The 15204-nt window shown below is 53.7% G+C and overlaps 5 protein-coding genes across 5 annotated transcripts; 4 read left to right on the forward strand and 1 right to left on the reverse strand.

Moving 5' to 3' along the window:
* Positions 1-1764: 1764 nt before the first annotated feature.
* BKA78DRAFT_291348 (toxin biosynthesis cytochrome P450 monooxygenase) lies at positions 1765-3330 on the reverse strand (the record flags this gene model as incomplete). Its single annotated transcript, XM_066885883.1, has 2 exons — positions 1765-3231; positions 3277-3330. 2 exons carry the CDS (start codon positions 3328-3330, stop codon positions 1765-1767), a joined length of 1521 nt encoding a protein of 506 aa, XP_066749381.1.
* A 2706-nt stretch (positions 3331-6036) lies between these two features.
* BKA78DRAFT_12472 (WD40-repeat-containing domain protein) lies at positions 6037-9143 on the forward strand. Its single transcript, XM_066882495.1, has 4 exons — positions 6037-6221; positions 6286-6564; positions 6612-8465; positions 8512-9143. The coding sequence occupies exons 1-4, from the start codon at positions 6131-6133 to the stop codon at positions 8775-8777; spliced, it is 2490 nt and encodes an 829-aa protein (XP_066749382.1). The 5' UTR covers positions 6037-6130; the 3' UTR covers positions 8778-9143.
* BKA78DRAFT_12480 (uncharacterized protein) lies at positions 8477-9433 on the forward strand. The gene has a single exon (XM_066882497.1). The coding sequence runs from the start codon at positions 8852-8854 to the stop codon at positions 9356-9358; it is 507 nt and encodes a 168-aa protein (XP_066749383.1). The 5' UTR covers positions 8477-8851; the 3' UTR covers positions 9359-9433.
* A 385-nt stretch (positions 9434-9818) lies between these two features.
* BKA78DRAFT_12474 (uncharacterized protein) lies at positions 9819-11787 on the forward strand. Its single transcript, XM_066882496.1, has 2 exons — positions 9819-10400; positions 10467-11787. Exons 1-2 carry the CDS (start codon positions 9879-9881, stop codon positions 11451-11453), a joined length of 1509 nt encoding a protein of 502 aa, XP_066749384.1. The 5' UTR covers positions 9819-9878; the 3' UTR covers positions 11454-11787.
* Positions 11788-12907: 1120 nt separating this feature from the next.
* On the forward strand, positions 12908-14602 carry BKA78DRAFT_359107 (uncharacterized protein; the record flags this gene model as incomplete). Its single annotated transcript, XM_066892371.1, has 5 exons — positions 12908-13342; positions 13406-13785; positions 13861-13991; positions 14141-14331; positions 14367-14602. The coding sequence occupies 5 exons, from the start codon at positions 12908-12910 to the stop codon at positions 14535-14537; spliced, it is 1308 nt and encodes a 435-aa protein (XP_066749385.1). The 3' UTR covers positions 14538-14602.
* Between the last annotated feature and the right edge of the window lie 602 nt (positions 14603-15204).

Here is a 15204-nt window from a genome sequence, read left to right on the forward strand (position 1 = left end):
CTGGGGTGGACGAGGAGAAGCGGAGAAGCGGAGAAGAAGAACAACGAAGACGTGACTGGAAAGGTGGTCGACGTCGAGGTGTGTTTGATTTGGCATCGGCTCACGCAGCAGTCCGCAACCCTGGCCATCGAAGATTCACCCTGCCCGAGTTGCCAGTCGCTGTCGCCTATTCACTCCACAGCTTGGATTCTACTTGGCCTGACAGGTCCAGGGCCTGTCATTCATTGTCTTTAAAGGAGTCACCCAAATTTTCCAGCCTACACCTACCCATCGACGTCTCCTGTCTCTTATGCGTTGATATCCTTTTCAGCAAAGGATATCAAGCCAGAGCTATTCCCAAGCGATTCGCAGCCCGCAAGTGTCTTTTGTCTTGCCCCTGAAAGGCTCGTCGTCTTTCAGCTGCTTCCAATCGCGCTCTCTACGTCCCTTCAATACACACTGCTAAGGGCTTTCGCAAGGATGCCCCCCTTTTTTGACAGGAGGTGCTCTGATTTTTGACGTGGAGGGCCCGGTTGACGGGCTAATAAAGCTGAATTCATAATGCATGATCATTGCAAATCCTTTGGGACCGTATTTCCTGGAACTAGATTAGGCTCAGCACATAAAAGGCCCATGGCAGCTTCCCAGTTTGAATGGACCATATTTTATGAAATATAATTCTCCAAAACTTATATCAACGTGGGTTGTAGTAAATGAATTTGTGGGCAATGACTTATGTTTGCTTGCAAGGCACCGCGGTTGAGCTCGCGCGCAGGAGAAACAGCCAGCCGTGAGTGTTTCCCTGTTGCGTTTGAGTGCCCATAGCGATGTAATTCCTGTGGAATTATAACGACTTGAAGAAAAAGCGAAAAAATTGATAATCAATCCGTGAGCTTTTCATCCACTCTGTTATCGCGTCTTGGCCTGTGTGCCCTCTTCTTGTCGTCGTCCTGCTGTCGCCCTACCAGTATCTTCGCCCACGACCACCTCGTGGGTCGGTCGATTGGAGAGCGCCATTCGGCCGCTTTAATGGAAGCGTGAGCGAGGTGAGCGAAGTTCATGATTGGAAACGAGGTGTGAGTGAGGAGTCGTTGAAGGCAGAGTCGGCAAACAGCAGGATCTCTTGCGAAAGTTTTGAGGAAGGCGCGAGCACGGGGAGCTGGCGAGGCTTGGTAGTTAAAGTCGTGGCATGTGAGGATCTCCTTGGAAACGCCAATCTCGTGAAGCATGCGCATGGGGAGCATTCAAGCACCTCGCGCATGTAGGGCTAGAGAGTAACCAAGTCCACTGTGCAGAGTCCTGGGGAGTGATCAAGCACCTCTACCAGAAGACACGAGGAGCAGTCATAGTAATTGTGTGCGCCACGACTTTTGCCAATAAATCTCATTCGGCCTCAAGGGTGCCAGAGCAGTCTAGAAAATTCATAGCGGTGGTTGTACTTGACAGGAATCGTCGATCTGAGCCCGTGATCACCATCTTCTTACATGTCGCCCCTACATCAACTACTTTGGACTAAGCCAATCTCATGTCCCGCTTTCCATACAGTCTCTGCTCTCTTGCGCTCACTTGTTTGTAGAAATCATTCCCTGAAAGCAAATCAAAATATGGAGAGGAGTAAGACCAAGTCGCTCAGACATTGTTGCATTTGCCTCAAATGTTGCGCCCGCTTAGATATCATGCCAATCTTTCTGTTTTTGACAACACTCCTTGAAGTCATGTCAGCATGTGCGAGTCGATGGCAGGAGTTCACACAAATACTTACCTCTCAAAACTTCCTTCTCATTCCTAGACCTCTACCTCCCTCGGCACGACCTTACACATCAACTTCGGCTTCTCCCACAGGGTGTACACCTTCTGGTTCGCCCAATCTTTGCTCTCCTCCTGCAAGTCAAAATCGAAGCGCCACAGAATGTTGGCCGCAATGAGGCGCATCTCGTGGTACGCGAGGTTCTTTCCGAGGCAGTTGCGCGGGCCATAGCTGAACGGCTGCAGCACAGCCTTTTCGTCGCGGGCGAAGCGCTCGTCGTCGTTGTCGAGCCAGCGCTCTGGAATGAATTGTTCTGGCTCGTAGAAGTTCTTGGGGGAGTGGTATGCGGCCCAATGAGACAGCATGACGATGGTGCCTCCTGGGACGTGCTTGCCGCATATGGTTCGACCACCGGGAGGGACAACTCTTGGGAGGCCGATAGGAACGGGAGGATAGACTCTGAGCGCCTCTTCGATGCATGCGCACAGGTAGGGGAGAGAGGCCAAAGTGGGCATGTTCATTTGGTCGGGGTGGGTGAAGGCGCCGCGGATCTCGCTGGTGAGCTTCGTACAGACCCTTGGATTGCGGCAGAGGTGGTAAAGCAACCCCGAGAGAAGCGTGGCGGTTGTCTCTGTGCCAGCCACCATCAAAGTGCTTGAATTCGCCAGCATTTCAGGTCGTGACAATCCTGCGTTGGCCTTGGGGTCGCCGCCATGTTGATGACGAAGTACGAATCCCCAGATGTCCGGGCGATCAGTTTGCCGCGCGAGGCGGCGGTCAACTCGCTCGATGCTGTTTTGAGCATGTAGCTTGTGGCGTTCCTCCATGTCTTTTGTGACGAAGATCTTCTTCATGATGACGCCAAATAAGGGGAAATGAAGGTCGATGATATTTCTGATGTTGTTGAACTTGATGGTAGAAAAGACGGCGGACACCCAAGGCGTGTAAGAGGACTTCTCGAGGAGACCTAATGGCTCACCAAAGGCCAAGTCTCCCATGATATCAAAAGTCGTGCAGTTGAGCCAGAAAACCATGTCCAGCGTCGCAGCGGGAGTTTTTGCAACCTCTCCAATCTTTTTGGACAAAAGATCCACATAACGTCGAATAAGGGGCTCCTGATCTCTGAGAGCGCGATCCGAAAAAGCATGGGCGAGGAGACGACGTTGTCGAGCATGATCCGAATCATTTGTCCTGATAATGCCATTCTCACCGACACTGTCTTGCGAATAAAAGGTCAAGTCCTTGGCCAGACCGCCCCGATTGTTGAGCTTGTGGCCGTAGATGTCTCTCCAAGCTTCGGCTGTGATGTAGGACAACTCGTTCGGCGCCAGGCGTACAACGGGGCCATACTGAGCATGCAGCTGAGCGACGTATCCCGGAATGGTGCCGCGGATCCTTGAAAAGATGTATGGGAACTTTGATGCTGCTGAAAGTAGGGGTCCTGGATAGTTGCGAAGGGGGTGGAAGTAAATATTGTAAACAGACTGGGTGAGAAAGTACACAACCTGCAAGATGTTAGTCTGAACGGGGAAAACAGGAAATGTTCATACAAAAAGTGCGCCAGCTGCGGCGGCAACTATGCCTGAAAAGTAGAATGATGCCATATTGAGGCTGTTGAAGACCTCAATGTACAAGTGAGAAGATGGTGTTGGTTGAACAATAAGGAGACTGACAGTCAGACCATTTTATATATTAAACAGATAGACAGCGGTGTCGTTTGGGAACAAGGTCGGTCCAGTCATGCTGTACGTACTCGGAACGGAGGCTTAGCTGGAGCGGATGATCTGCAGCCTCCATGCAGGAGGATCCATGTCAACAACAGCCAAAGGATTAAGCTTCACTTGACCAAGCCTTTCAACGGCTTACCGCACTTGCACAACCTGGGAAACGGCTCGCTTTGCTTGAGTCCGAAGTTGTCCGGTGATATTGGCTTGGTTCACCAGCTTCTTCCAATTGTTTTTCTGGCCATCATCGTTGCATTCGCTCCCTGACGCGGCTAGTCGGCTCTTCTGTTGCATAATATGCGGGGTCCCATTTGACAAGCTGGGCGGGGACTCCAGAAAACTGGAGAAGTTGCGCCGTGAATGCTGCTCGCGGTGCGTCGCTTTAGACAGTCGTTTGGAAAACGAGGCCGAAGGCCGAAACAATGATGCACGAGGCCTTGTCGACCAAGCAGCTGGACCACCACTGCACTGGGTTATTGTGGATTTTCCTCATCTTAAGCAGTGGCAAGCCAGACTGTTGACAGCGGGAGGTAGCATGCGTGCTGATCGTTTTGTCCCTGATCTCTGCATAGTTCCCGGAGCTCGGATCGCTCCCCCTTCCGAGCTCTTCGTCACCCCTTTCGTCATGGCCTGTTTGACTTCTTTGCGACTATAGTCGGCTCTCTTCTTCTCCGTTCCGATTTCACAAACGGGTTGCCGTGTAAATGTTTTTGGTGAACCGGGATCCACGTAGGCTTGCCGGGTTACGGGGAACAAGGGTCAGATGCCCTGATGCGCGCCGGTCCGTGTTTCTTTATACTCACTCTGTGTTCGCTTGTTTCAACATCTGATGTAGAGATTAGCTCCAGATGTGGCTTTTAGGAGGATTTTGCTTACTCTTTGTGGCGCTCTCTATCTTGCTTTCCCAAAAAGCTCCTATTCGCTTGCAGTTTGAATGATTCTATCTGTAAGTGAGTGTGGCAGAATTACTGCTTGCTCAGTTGGAGCTCGTCACAGCTCGTAGAAATTTTTTTTGGCCACCATTGATTGGACATGCAATGTGAGAAATGCGAACGCCTGTCGAATGATCAACAGTCAAGAACCCCGCCTTTTTGGCAAACAATGCTGCATGCCCTCGGTCACCTATCGAGTGGAAGGAGATTTGCACGAGACCGGTTTGTGCACCGGTCAGGCCAACCTAGGCGTCTTCTAGGCCAGAGCACAACTCCTCGCGGATTTCTTCCTCCCGTCCCGAGCAGCGCACTGGAGCGTAATAATTCGTCCGTTCGAACTGTGGTTGATCTGCAACTTCTCACGTCATGGTAGGAGCATGTCTGCAGGCGCTTAGGCTGTGTACTCGCCACTGATTAAAGCTTGCCCCGCATCCGCTGACGCGGAACGTGCTCGACTAGATTATTGAGAGCCGCACAGCGTGTAGTGCGATGAGAAGCTCAGCGCATGTGGCGCGAACATGTAAGACAGTGCCTTGAACCTCTCGCTGCGTAAAACGACAGGTTGACATGCTTCTATACTTTCCCTTGATCTTTTGGGCCGCACGGGGGCCATTTTGTATCCAGTAATTCAACTATTCGAGACCGTTGCTCTGGAGAAAAGAGGGACATTACAGGTGAGGCCCGAGGCTGACGTGGGCGCACATTTGGGACAGAGTGTCTCAATGAGGACTACCGGAAAATGTCAAGTGCCTTTGGTGGAAAGTTGCCATTTGGTGTTGCGCATTTCACCCGAGGGCAACTGATCATGCGCCATGGCAACGCAGTTCAGGTGAAATCTGCTCGACCTACAATTCGTTTATCCACGGCCTTTGCTGGGAAGTTCTTGCCATAATTGACATCACGCCATGGCCCTCGACTCCATTGTAACAACATATCGCAGTCCCATCTTTGGGAGTTGATCGGAATCGACGCCAAGAGTCCTGAAGGTCGCTCTGGAATTGGTTGACGATGAAGAGAATCGAACAGGTTTAAACCCTGGGTGCAACATAGTGGCGAATCACGGCTCTCCTGATGCTCTTTCTTCTCGAATCCGTACCGCTGGACTGATGCCTTGCGTTCCGGAATGATCAAGTCTCGCGCCAATGAATGAGGCGATATGGGAAAAGAAGACGACGCATCGCTCGACCGCTCAATCGTCACGACAGCATCGGACTGTATAGTCAAGAAAGTCGATAGCATCGTGCGTGTTTTGACAATTGGTACAGTCACTTCGGGGAAGACTGCACGGCCTGATAGCGGCAATCGGTAAGGCCTTTGAAGATGGGGTGTGTAGAGCGTCGGTCCAGGTGGTGAAGAGGCTGGGAGTGGAGAGATGTGGTCAAGGGTCGAGGTCTGACGGGAGTCGGTTGGCAGTGCGCACGGACCTTCGAAGCTGCCGCAGGTGCGCTCTGTCCGTCGGGAGCGACAGCTAGAACCACGGTCCAAAGCACTCCCTCTCTCTCCACGTCCACCAACGCTGCGCGTCTCTTTGCTGCGTGCTGACTCTCCATTCGCCTCATTCTCTCTCAATCCTATCGTCCTCGCCCTCTCATCGCCCTCCGCCACCGCCCTCTTTGACAGCGCCCGCCCTGATATCGCCAACGACACCCGACAACTGGTAACAACACTCGGCACATCAAAACCGCATCTCTCTGCATGACCGCCCCCGCTCGACCCATTCCTCGCAAAATTTGATCTCCCGGCGCGCGATGGCCTGGCAGTCTCCGTCCGCGATGAGCAACGGGGGCGCTGCTGGCGGCGAGGCCACCGGGCCCGTTGGCACAGAGTATACGTTGCAGGGTACGCCTCGGAGCTTTCCTTTGCTACAGCTACATCGGCCACTCTCTTACTAACAATTTGATAGGCGTGATGCGCTTCCTCCAGCTCGAATGGCACAATCACGAGAGAGCCCGCAACGCGTGGGACATAGAGCGCGCCGAGATGAAGGCAAAGATTGCAAAGCAAGAGGGCGAGGTTAGGAGCGCCAAAAAGCTCAACGAGCAGCTGGAGAAGCATGTCCGTATGCTAGAAAATGCATTGAAGAACGAGCGGGCCAAGAGCAAGGGTGTGGACAAGCAGTCTGAGCAAGACAAGGCCGATGCAAAGGGAAAGGAGCGTTTGGGTGCCGATCCCAAGAGAATTTGTAAGTTTGGAGCATGCCCTTCGAGGTGAAATTGTTGACAGTCATAGCACTCGGCAAAAGCCACAATTCTTTCCTCGACATCGAACCAGAGTCCCAAGAGCAGTCCGAGGCCGAACGGGAAGCTCAGCGCGACAAGGCGAGGCACTACCTTACAAAATGCGTCGAGGAAATATCCTATCTACTTCAGCCGCCAGCCCATCCTCCACCCACCCATGCTCAGCTCCAATCTCTGGATCAGAATGCGTTCATGAGTCAGGGAGGCTCCGCGGTTCCTTTGGAAGAGGCATACTTGCAACAACAGCGACAAAGGGGTCAGCATGGGTTGCCGCAGCAAGCGCCAATCCCCAATCATCAGCCGCCACCTGTGCCGTCCGTAGCCGACATGTCGAACTTCTCGCATGGCCCTCAGATGCCGCAGCAAGCTCCATTCATGTCGAGGGAGCCCGCCAGCTCACAGTCAATGGTTCAGCCACTGCCGCTGCATGAAGCCAGCCAGCCGCCACCCCACGAGACGGACCCCAATTTTCTTCCCGAAGAAGAGGTTGAAAAAGTGACGCATAGCTACGACGCCTACGGCAGACCTGTGCCGGCCAGAGAAAGCGAACCCGCCGCGAGAGGCTCGGTGACGGACGACTATGAGGGGTGGAATTTTGATGAGACGGCACCCCCGCCCGAGCCGCCGCCAGAGGTCCCGCCGCCACGCCGCCCCGACACGGACGCTTTCCCGAGCGCAAACAGCATACCTGCCAAATCGCCGCCTCGCAGCGGACCACACTCTCATAGGCGAAAGAGCTCTGGGGCGACGGCCATGTCGCGGCGAAGGAGTCAGGGTCAAGAATCTGGAGAAAATGCTGGTGTAATCGGCTCCAAAACGGACCCCCAGCAGTTCAAGGTTCGGTACGCGCTTAGAGGGCACCTTGATGTGGTCCGTTCAGTCATATTCACCGGCGGAGGCACGCCTTCGGAGCCAGAGATTTGCACCGCCGGCGACGATGGCACAATCAAAAGGTGGATCATCCCAGCCAGCTACAGCGCAGGGCAACATGGCGGTCTAGGCGGCGACATCGACATTCAGAGCTACTTTACGCATCGTGGGCACGACGGCGTCGTTACTTCGCTGGCGGCGTCGAACGCCAACTTTTCGACTGGCGGGCGGGCAACGGGCGACGGGTGGATCTTCTCGGGCGGCCAAGACGCTACCGTCAGGGTCTGGGAACGCGGACGGGTCGATCCGAAGGCGACCCTGGATGGCCACACGGACGCTGTTTGGGCCGTGTGCGTGCTGCCAACCACTTGCGGCCAACTCTTTGGCCAGAATAGCAGCAATTTTGGCGGTCCCGACCGCGTCTTGCTCGCCTCTGGATCTGCCGACGGCACCATCAAAATCTGGGCCGTCAGTGCCCCACCGCAGCTCGTCTCTCCCTCAAGTGGTTCGAGGCGCGGCGTTGGGGGCAGCCGTAGGCACTCGGTCACCTCTGGTTCAAACTTTCCGTCATCCCCCCAGCCCAGCGTTGCCACTTCTACACCGTTTCACTTTACCTTGATCCACTCGATTGAGCGGGCCGGCGCTCCATCCCCAACATGCATCTCGCCGCTTTCCAAGACGGGCGAGACGATTGTGGCATCGTACACGGATTCTTCCATTCTTATCTTCGACACACGGACCGGCGAGGAGATCATAGGTATGGCGAGTGGTGAGACATATGACGGCACGACTCAGACAGGCATTAATGCCATTGTTGCGTCACCCTCGATAGAGTCGCCTGCACATGTAGAAGTGGGACGCTCAAGCGACGACGATGGAGGTCTCCACGGCGCAACAGGATCGGCGGGAGGAGTCGAGGGTGTGGTCATCAGTGGGCACGAAGACCGCTTCATCCGCTTCTTCGATGCCAACAGTGGTAAGTAAATGTCAACCAGTAGATTGGGTGATAGCTAACGATTCAGGTCAATGCACTTACTCGATGCTCGCCCATCCTGCTGCCATTTCCGCCCTTCACCTCTCGCCCGATGGACGCGAAGCTGTATCCGCCGGCCACGACGCCTCGATCCGATTCTGGTCGCTCGAAAAGAGAATCTGCACCCAGGAGCTCACGAGCCACCGCATCATGCGTGGCGAGGGCGTTTGCAGTGTCGTATGGAGTCAAGACTCACGCCTCGTCGTGTCGGCCGGTGGTGACGGAGTTGTCAAGGTCTTTGTTCGGGCCACGTGATGTCCATGATTAATCAAGAGCATGAAGACGTACGATGTGTGATAGATGAGGGATGACGATTTCAAACGACGAGGATGGCCTTGGAAAAGCGCTGCGCTCATGTCATGAAGCATATTGGGGCATTGGGGAGGAAAAGAGCAAAGCGCGCCGCTCCACCGGCGGCCGGTTCGATACCCTCCCTCCATTTTTACGCGGGGAATTTCTGCTGCAAATACCATTTAATCGCCTTTCCTTTTGTATCCAGTGCGTCTTCTTTCTCAGCCACATTGTTGCTCTTACCCCTTTGCTTCTTTCTGCCCTGGCATTTCTGGCTTTTGCAGCTCGCATTCATAAGCGACGCTCCGTCGCGGCTGTTCTTGCGGTTGGTGTGTGTACAGGAACATGTCGATAGAGAACCGTGGCATTGGCTGATGGTGAATCAAAGGCATTCTTTCAATGAGCTGACATGGTGGCGTGGATCAAGGACACCGGTGAGCGATGACGGGTCGAGAGGCACACACAATCTGACTGGCGCAGGCGAGGTGGCAATCGACCTGCATCTGCATTTTTGTCGACGAAAACGGAAATCACGATGTGCATAGTGTTGTTCCCCGCATTTGCGCTCCCTTGCTTCGTGTCTGGGTCGCAAGCCAGCCAAGCTCCCCTACAAAAGCTGAAACACCACCGGTCTACCCCAGACAAAATACCCTCCACTCGTAAAATTCCGTAATTAGTTGTGCGCTACCTATATCCTATATTGCTACCCAACGTCTCTCAGATTCTTTCTCATGCGTACCTGCTGGCCAAGCACTAGACAAGGCTGAATTCCGCCAGAAAAAACAACCTCTGAGCGACGGATGCGAACACAAAGTCAAAAGCATCCCAACCGCCTTTGACACGTCTCCCTGCTCCTGCAGGAACACGGACAACTCCCGCACCTGCATGCTTATGCCTGATAAGCACGGCACTTTCACTGGTTGTTGGAAACCCCTTTGCCACCGAATGTAAGAAAGGTACCTGGGCGCTTGGAACTTTTCCACAAAACTTCAGCCTCTCCCGCCTTATCCTCGACTTTTGAACCCTGGAACGTTACGGACCCTGTCTCTTTCTCAGAATCAAATCATGGCCATTCATCTGTCGCCTCGCTCGACCTATTCCGGCGATTCCGCGCCCGCAGACACAAAACCAGTAACAAGCAAGAATACCGAAAATGATCGCAGAGACTCCAAGGCGGACGATGCGGATTGGAACTTCGAATCTCAATCCCATGCGCCTTTGGACACCCTTGCAACAAGTAATGCAGCATCCGATGCGGCAGCCTTCAAATCATCTTCCGACTTCAATGTCACCAACTCCAACACCCCAGCGGCGCTAGCTTACTGGGATGCGCTCCTCGACCTTTGCACGCCATCAACGCTGATCCACGCACCACGAGGTTACGATGAAGGCACGGAATGTCTAGGACGCTTCATCTTTGCCATTGGCGACGTGGTGGTCAAGACCGGAATCATGCCCGGCGAAGAGACGGTGTCAAACAAGAAAAACTACGACGGGGTTGACCAGAATGAAGTGGAAGCTGTCGAGCTTGTAAAGAAAAAGTGTGGCAATGCTGTGTCTGTGGCAGATATTTTGTTTGCTGGAAAGGTGGGTGCATTTCTTTGTTCCCAAAACTGTACTTTACATGTGATCATGACTTCTAACTTGGGATAGCTTCGTGGATCATCCACACTAATCCAACGACGTATCGAAGGACCAACCCTTGCGGCTGCATGGCCGTCTCTCACTGTTGCGCAACGAGGAGTGTTCAAACAACAGACGCGCCGCCTGATTGCGATCCTGGCACGCCGTGTTGGCGCTTCGCTGATTGGAAAACGCGCCTACTTGGTTGACGAATATGCTGCAATCTGGGCTCGCAATCTGACTTCAGGTGAGCGGCGCATCATGCTGCCTCCAGCACCGCCCTCCCGACCATTGGCAGTGCGTGCGAACTCAGGTACGGTGGAGAGTGTGCGTCGGCGCGACATCTGGGGCAACGAGGGCGAAGGAGAAGAGCAAGGCATTGCAAAAGAGCCAGGACTACGCAGCAAGAGCTTCAGTGGCCCACGTCGGGATGCGTTTAGCTCTGGAAACGGCTTCACGACAGAAACTTTCACACGAGGCGACGTCTTCAGCTCAAGCAATCGCAAGCCCACCATCTCGAATACTTCTGGAACTGGTTTCCGCCGCGGGAACGGCTTTTCGCGCGGCGATGCCTTCAGCAAACCGCCTACGTTGGACATGACGAGCAGTAGCAAAAGCAGTGCATTCAACAAACCACCGACGCTCCAACTCTCCCCAGCCGTTCCGGAATCAGCCATCATCACCAGTCCGCCACCATCCACCAATCCCAACTCCAGCACTGCCGCCACTTCCCCATCCATTTCCTCGCCTCGCACGTCCACCGAGGGCACCAGCGATGAAAGCGACACATCATTCACGCACAACGACCTTTCGCCCTCCAATATCATCATCTCGCCTGACTTTTCGAACCCCCAAATCCGCGCGCTGATCGACTGGGAGCAAGCGGGGTGGATTGGCATTCCGATGGCGGGACTGGTGCATAGGAAGTGGAGAGCGGATGTCGAGGAAGATGATGAAGAGGAAAAGGTCGGATGGAGCGATCTATACGACTTTGACTGGAAGAGCATGGAGTTGTAGGGGGTGTGGAGAAGATGCATTGATGCGCACCGGGAGCATTCGAGATCACTGAAGAGATGCATTTGCCACGGCATGTTTGTTCATAGGGAGTGTTTAGAACGTACTATGGTTGTTAATAGAGAGCCTGAGAGTATATGTCTGTTTGCAGGTATCAATCCTGGCGAGAAGACCTATATAATCGCGAAGGACCAACACACCCTTTCCATCTGGCACGGACTCAGGCTAAGAAAGGCTCGTTGCAGACGCACCCATTGTGGTCTCCTATTCTTCAAATATATACGTAACTCGTCCACTCGTCGCCTGTCTTTGGAGGGTTCAGTGCTCAAAAGAACACTTTCTCTTTTCCATCACCCTCTTGGGGAGGAAGATGCGCATCCCGCCTATCAGCATGTGCTGTCGCTGTCACCAGCCGCGACGAGAAAAATCACATTCCCCGAATGTTGAAGGACAAGTAGAACAATCTTCCGGGCGCGGAAAACAAGTCAGATAGGCCTAATATAAGTCATGGTGTCGCACAGTCTGCACCAGACGAAGTAAACGGCCTAAATGGGAAAAGACTCCTAAAGAGTTCCATTCAGCGCTTCGGGCTGCGTTGAGCAGATACACGTCAAGAAGTCATTTAGTTGTCGATTAAGGTCCGACTTCGTCATTGCTCTCTCTGGTCGCTCTTGCCTGGAGCTGGAAGGAGGCAGCCCTGAACGAGCCATGCCTACCTCTGTGCTCCAGCCCGCACACTACACCATCATGCTCGAAATTCTCGCCAGAAACTTTTTCAAAACACTTCCACATTATCCAGACTGTGCCCGCCACGACAACGAACCGCGAGGCCCTCTACTCAACCCACGGTGAGCTTTCCATGCTCCAATCTTCAATATTCTGGCTTACCACTCTGTGTTCCAGCGAGCCTTCAGTCAACAACAGTGGAGACTCCATGCCCCGACACGAATACATTCCAGACCTCGACAGACGCTCCTCCTGCGCCCAGAGCCGAAGACTCTTCAGGCGGAGGAGGACTATGAGATCAATGCCGAAATCAGAAATGATGTTCCAAATATAAGTCGCCTGTGCTCCACCCTGCCGGCGTCGATCTCCTACAAGGCGTACGGACAGGTCATTTCCGCCCTCGCAAGTAAGACAGATTCTCTGAGTGTCGAGGTCACTGGAATGGCCAAGGAGGTTTAGAGGGAAAAAGAAGGCTTCCATGCCTTTGGTGATAAAGAGGAGGCGGAGCAAATTGTAATCCGGTTCAAGCTACTCAGCCGACAGCTGAAGAGAGATCACGTAGATCTCATCAAAAGGCACTTCAAGCGACGTTCTGGGCTATGAGGTACCTCAACTATCAGCCGGAGCTCAACAGGATACCTGCGGGTTCATCACGCACTTCCGGCTGCGTTTAAACAGGTATGGGTTTCTGAAGCTCAACGACGAGGGACTCATTGACGAGGAAAAGGGCAATGAGATTGACAAACCGGCGACTCCTCCCAAGCCCACGCCCGCACCCGCGACTCCCCCCAAGCCCGCGACCAAGCCCACCAAGCTCAAGCTCAACCTCGGGCCAGAGCCTTCCCAGCCAGCCAGGCCTCTCCCAGGCAAGAAGCCATATTTCAAATGCAAAGGCCAAGGATGCGCGACGCAAGCCGAAATTCGGCGAAGCTCCCCCTCCTCCCCCTCGTCACTCTCCTTTGAGGAAGCAGGATGCCGTTCCGGGTAGTCAAAAGACACAGAGCCGGGCAGCCGCGCCAGAACTTCCCAAGGTCTCGCCAGAACTCCCCAAGGTCTCGCCAGAACTCCCCAAGGTCTCGCCAGAACTTCCCAAGGTCACGCCGGAGCTCCCCAAAGCCACACCAGCTCCATCCCCCGAGGGTGCAAGCTCGCAATCTCAGCAAGAGGTGCAGCAATAAATGAGTTCCAACGCTCGCAATGGTGACAACGCTTTTCCCGCGCCACCTAAGCCCTCTGGCCTAGACAAGAAACAGCGCAAGGAAGCCAGTCGAAAATTTCTGGATGGGGAGAAGGCACTCAGAGATGGCAAATTTGAATTAGCTATCCGCAACTTTACGGAAGCTATTCAACTTGATCCAACTGAGCCCCACTATTACTACCGGCGATCGGAGGCCTATCTGGGAATTGGCAACACAATTGCTGCTGATGAGGATTCCGACAAGGCAGTTGAGGTTGCACTTGAGTCGGCCGGTGCCTGGAGTAGGCGCGGTGTTGCGCACATAGCCCTTGATAACCCGATTGGGGCTACCATGGCTTTCAATGAGGCCCGAAGATTTGAGGGTGGCGATGGTCTTCCTGCGACCAGAAAGATTATAAAGCTGAGTGAAAGGTACTCGGCAATGCATGGAGGAAGAGCGGACTGACGCATGCGCTCAATGTCTACCATGAGCGACACCTTCGTGAGGGAGTTGGCTGGTCATGGTTACCCTATTGTGGACCGATTGGCCGAAGCGGCCAAAAGGCGGCCAACTGAACAGCCACAATCCCCCAAATTCTCTCAAATCAAGGAGGAAGACGAAGATATACATGATTCGGGTTCGATTGTTCGATTCCCATAATTCCCCTTGCACAAGATTACCCCGTTGACTTACCCCTTGTTTTCAGCCCCTTTTCCACAACCTTCACCTTTCGGGGCCTCTTCCTCGCCGACCAAGCGCTCGTTTAAGCTGCTATAACAATTTTAGCACTTATTAGGACTTGCGCCATTGTCTTCAAAGCCCTCCCATCCACCCCAGGGGCGCAGAACGAAGCCCATATCGTTCTTGGCGATGAAGAGCAAAAGGGCCAAGAAGAAGAGCGCCGTGCCGAACAAGAGCGCCAGGCCGAATCACAGCGTCAGACCCAAATTACATCGTTGTTGGTCCTCCATGGACTGGTAAGTCCACTCTTGTCGATTGAGAGCGCTTCTAGATCTGCACCGGAAGCAATGACGCATGCGACTTTCTTGCGGCAAGATTTATCAGCTCAAAAGAAGAGGCAAATATCAAAGGCTTCTACCGCGTCCGCACAATGATGGACGAGAAGATGAGCGATGAAACAGCGATCGGTCAAGGCTTGGAAGATGAAGACCCGGACGTGTAGGCCATTTTGATACAGCTTGCACAAAGAGACCAGACCGCACGGCCAATGGCACTTGAGCGGACCATTAAAGAACGGCTTCGGGCTTGGAGAGAAGGCACCCTCGAAAGTTGGTATGGAAACGAAGCTACGAATCTTAAAAAGCTCGATGAAGCCTGCCAGGATCTCACCGGGCCTGTGATAATCACATCAGTCGCTCAAACGGGGTCTTCTCAACAGTGAGCATGGCCTCTGGGCCACTGTTGCGTTGCTTCAGTCCAACCGGGCTCATCATGGATGAGTTCTCCCTGATTGCTGAGGCGTCAGCAGTAGCTGCAATTCTCCACGCCCTCAGGATATAATATATATATATGTCGGGAAGCTCAAGCGGATACTCCTCATCGGCGGCCACCATCAACTGCCCCCAACAGCATTGGCAAACAATCCATTCGGCCAAAAATCCCAACTGGAGCGTTTTGTTCGCGCGGACACTCCTCATGTGCAACTGAGGGTGCAATTCCGCATGCATCCTTCCATCTCAGCTATCAATGACCACCCGGTTACCTTGTCTCGCCCAGCAGCCACCTGATCCCAAGGATTCTGCAAGACAAGTGCGCGGTGATCATTTCACCAAATCCGTCTAAGACTACTCCACCAATGTATCCATGAGGGCCGCACCCGAGGTACAGAG

This window comes from Phyllosticta capitalensis (assembly GCF_038381095.1).
Source record: "Phyllosticta capitalensis strain CBS 128856 chromosome Unknown BKA78scaffold_1, whole genome shotgun sequence".
Taxonomy (NCBI): domain Eukaryota; kingdom Fungi; phylum Ascomycota; class Dothideomycetes; order Botryosphaeriales; family Phyllostictaceae; genus Phyllosticta; species Phyllosticta capitalensis.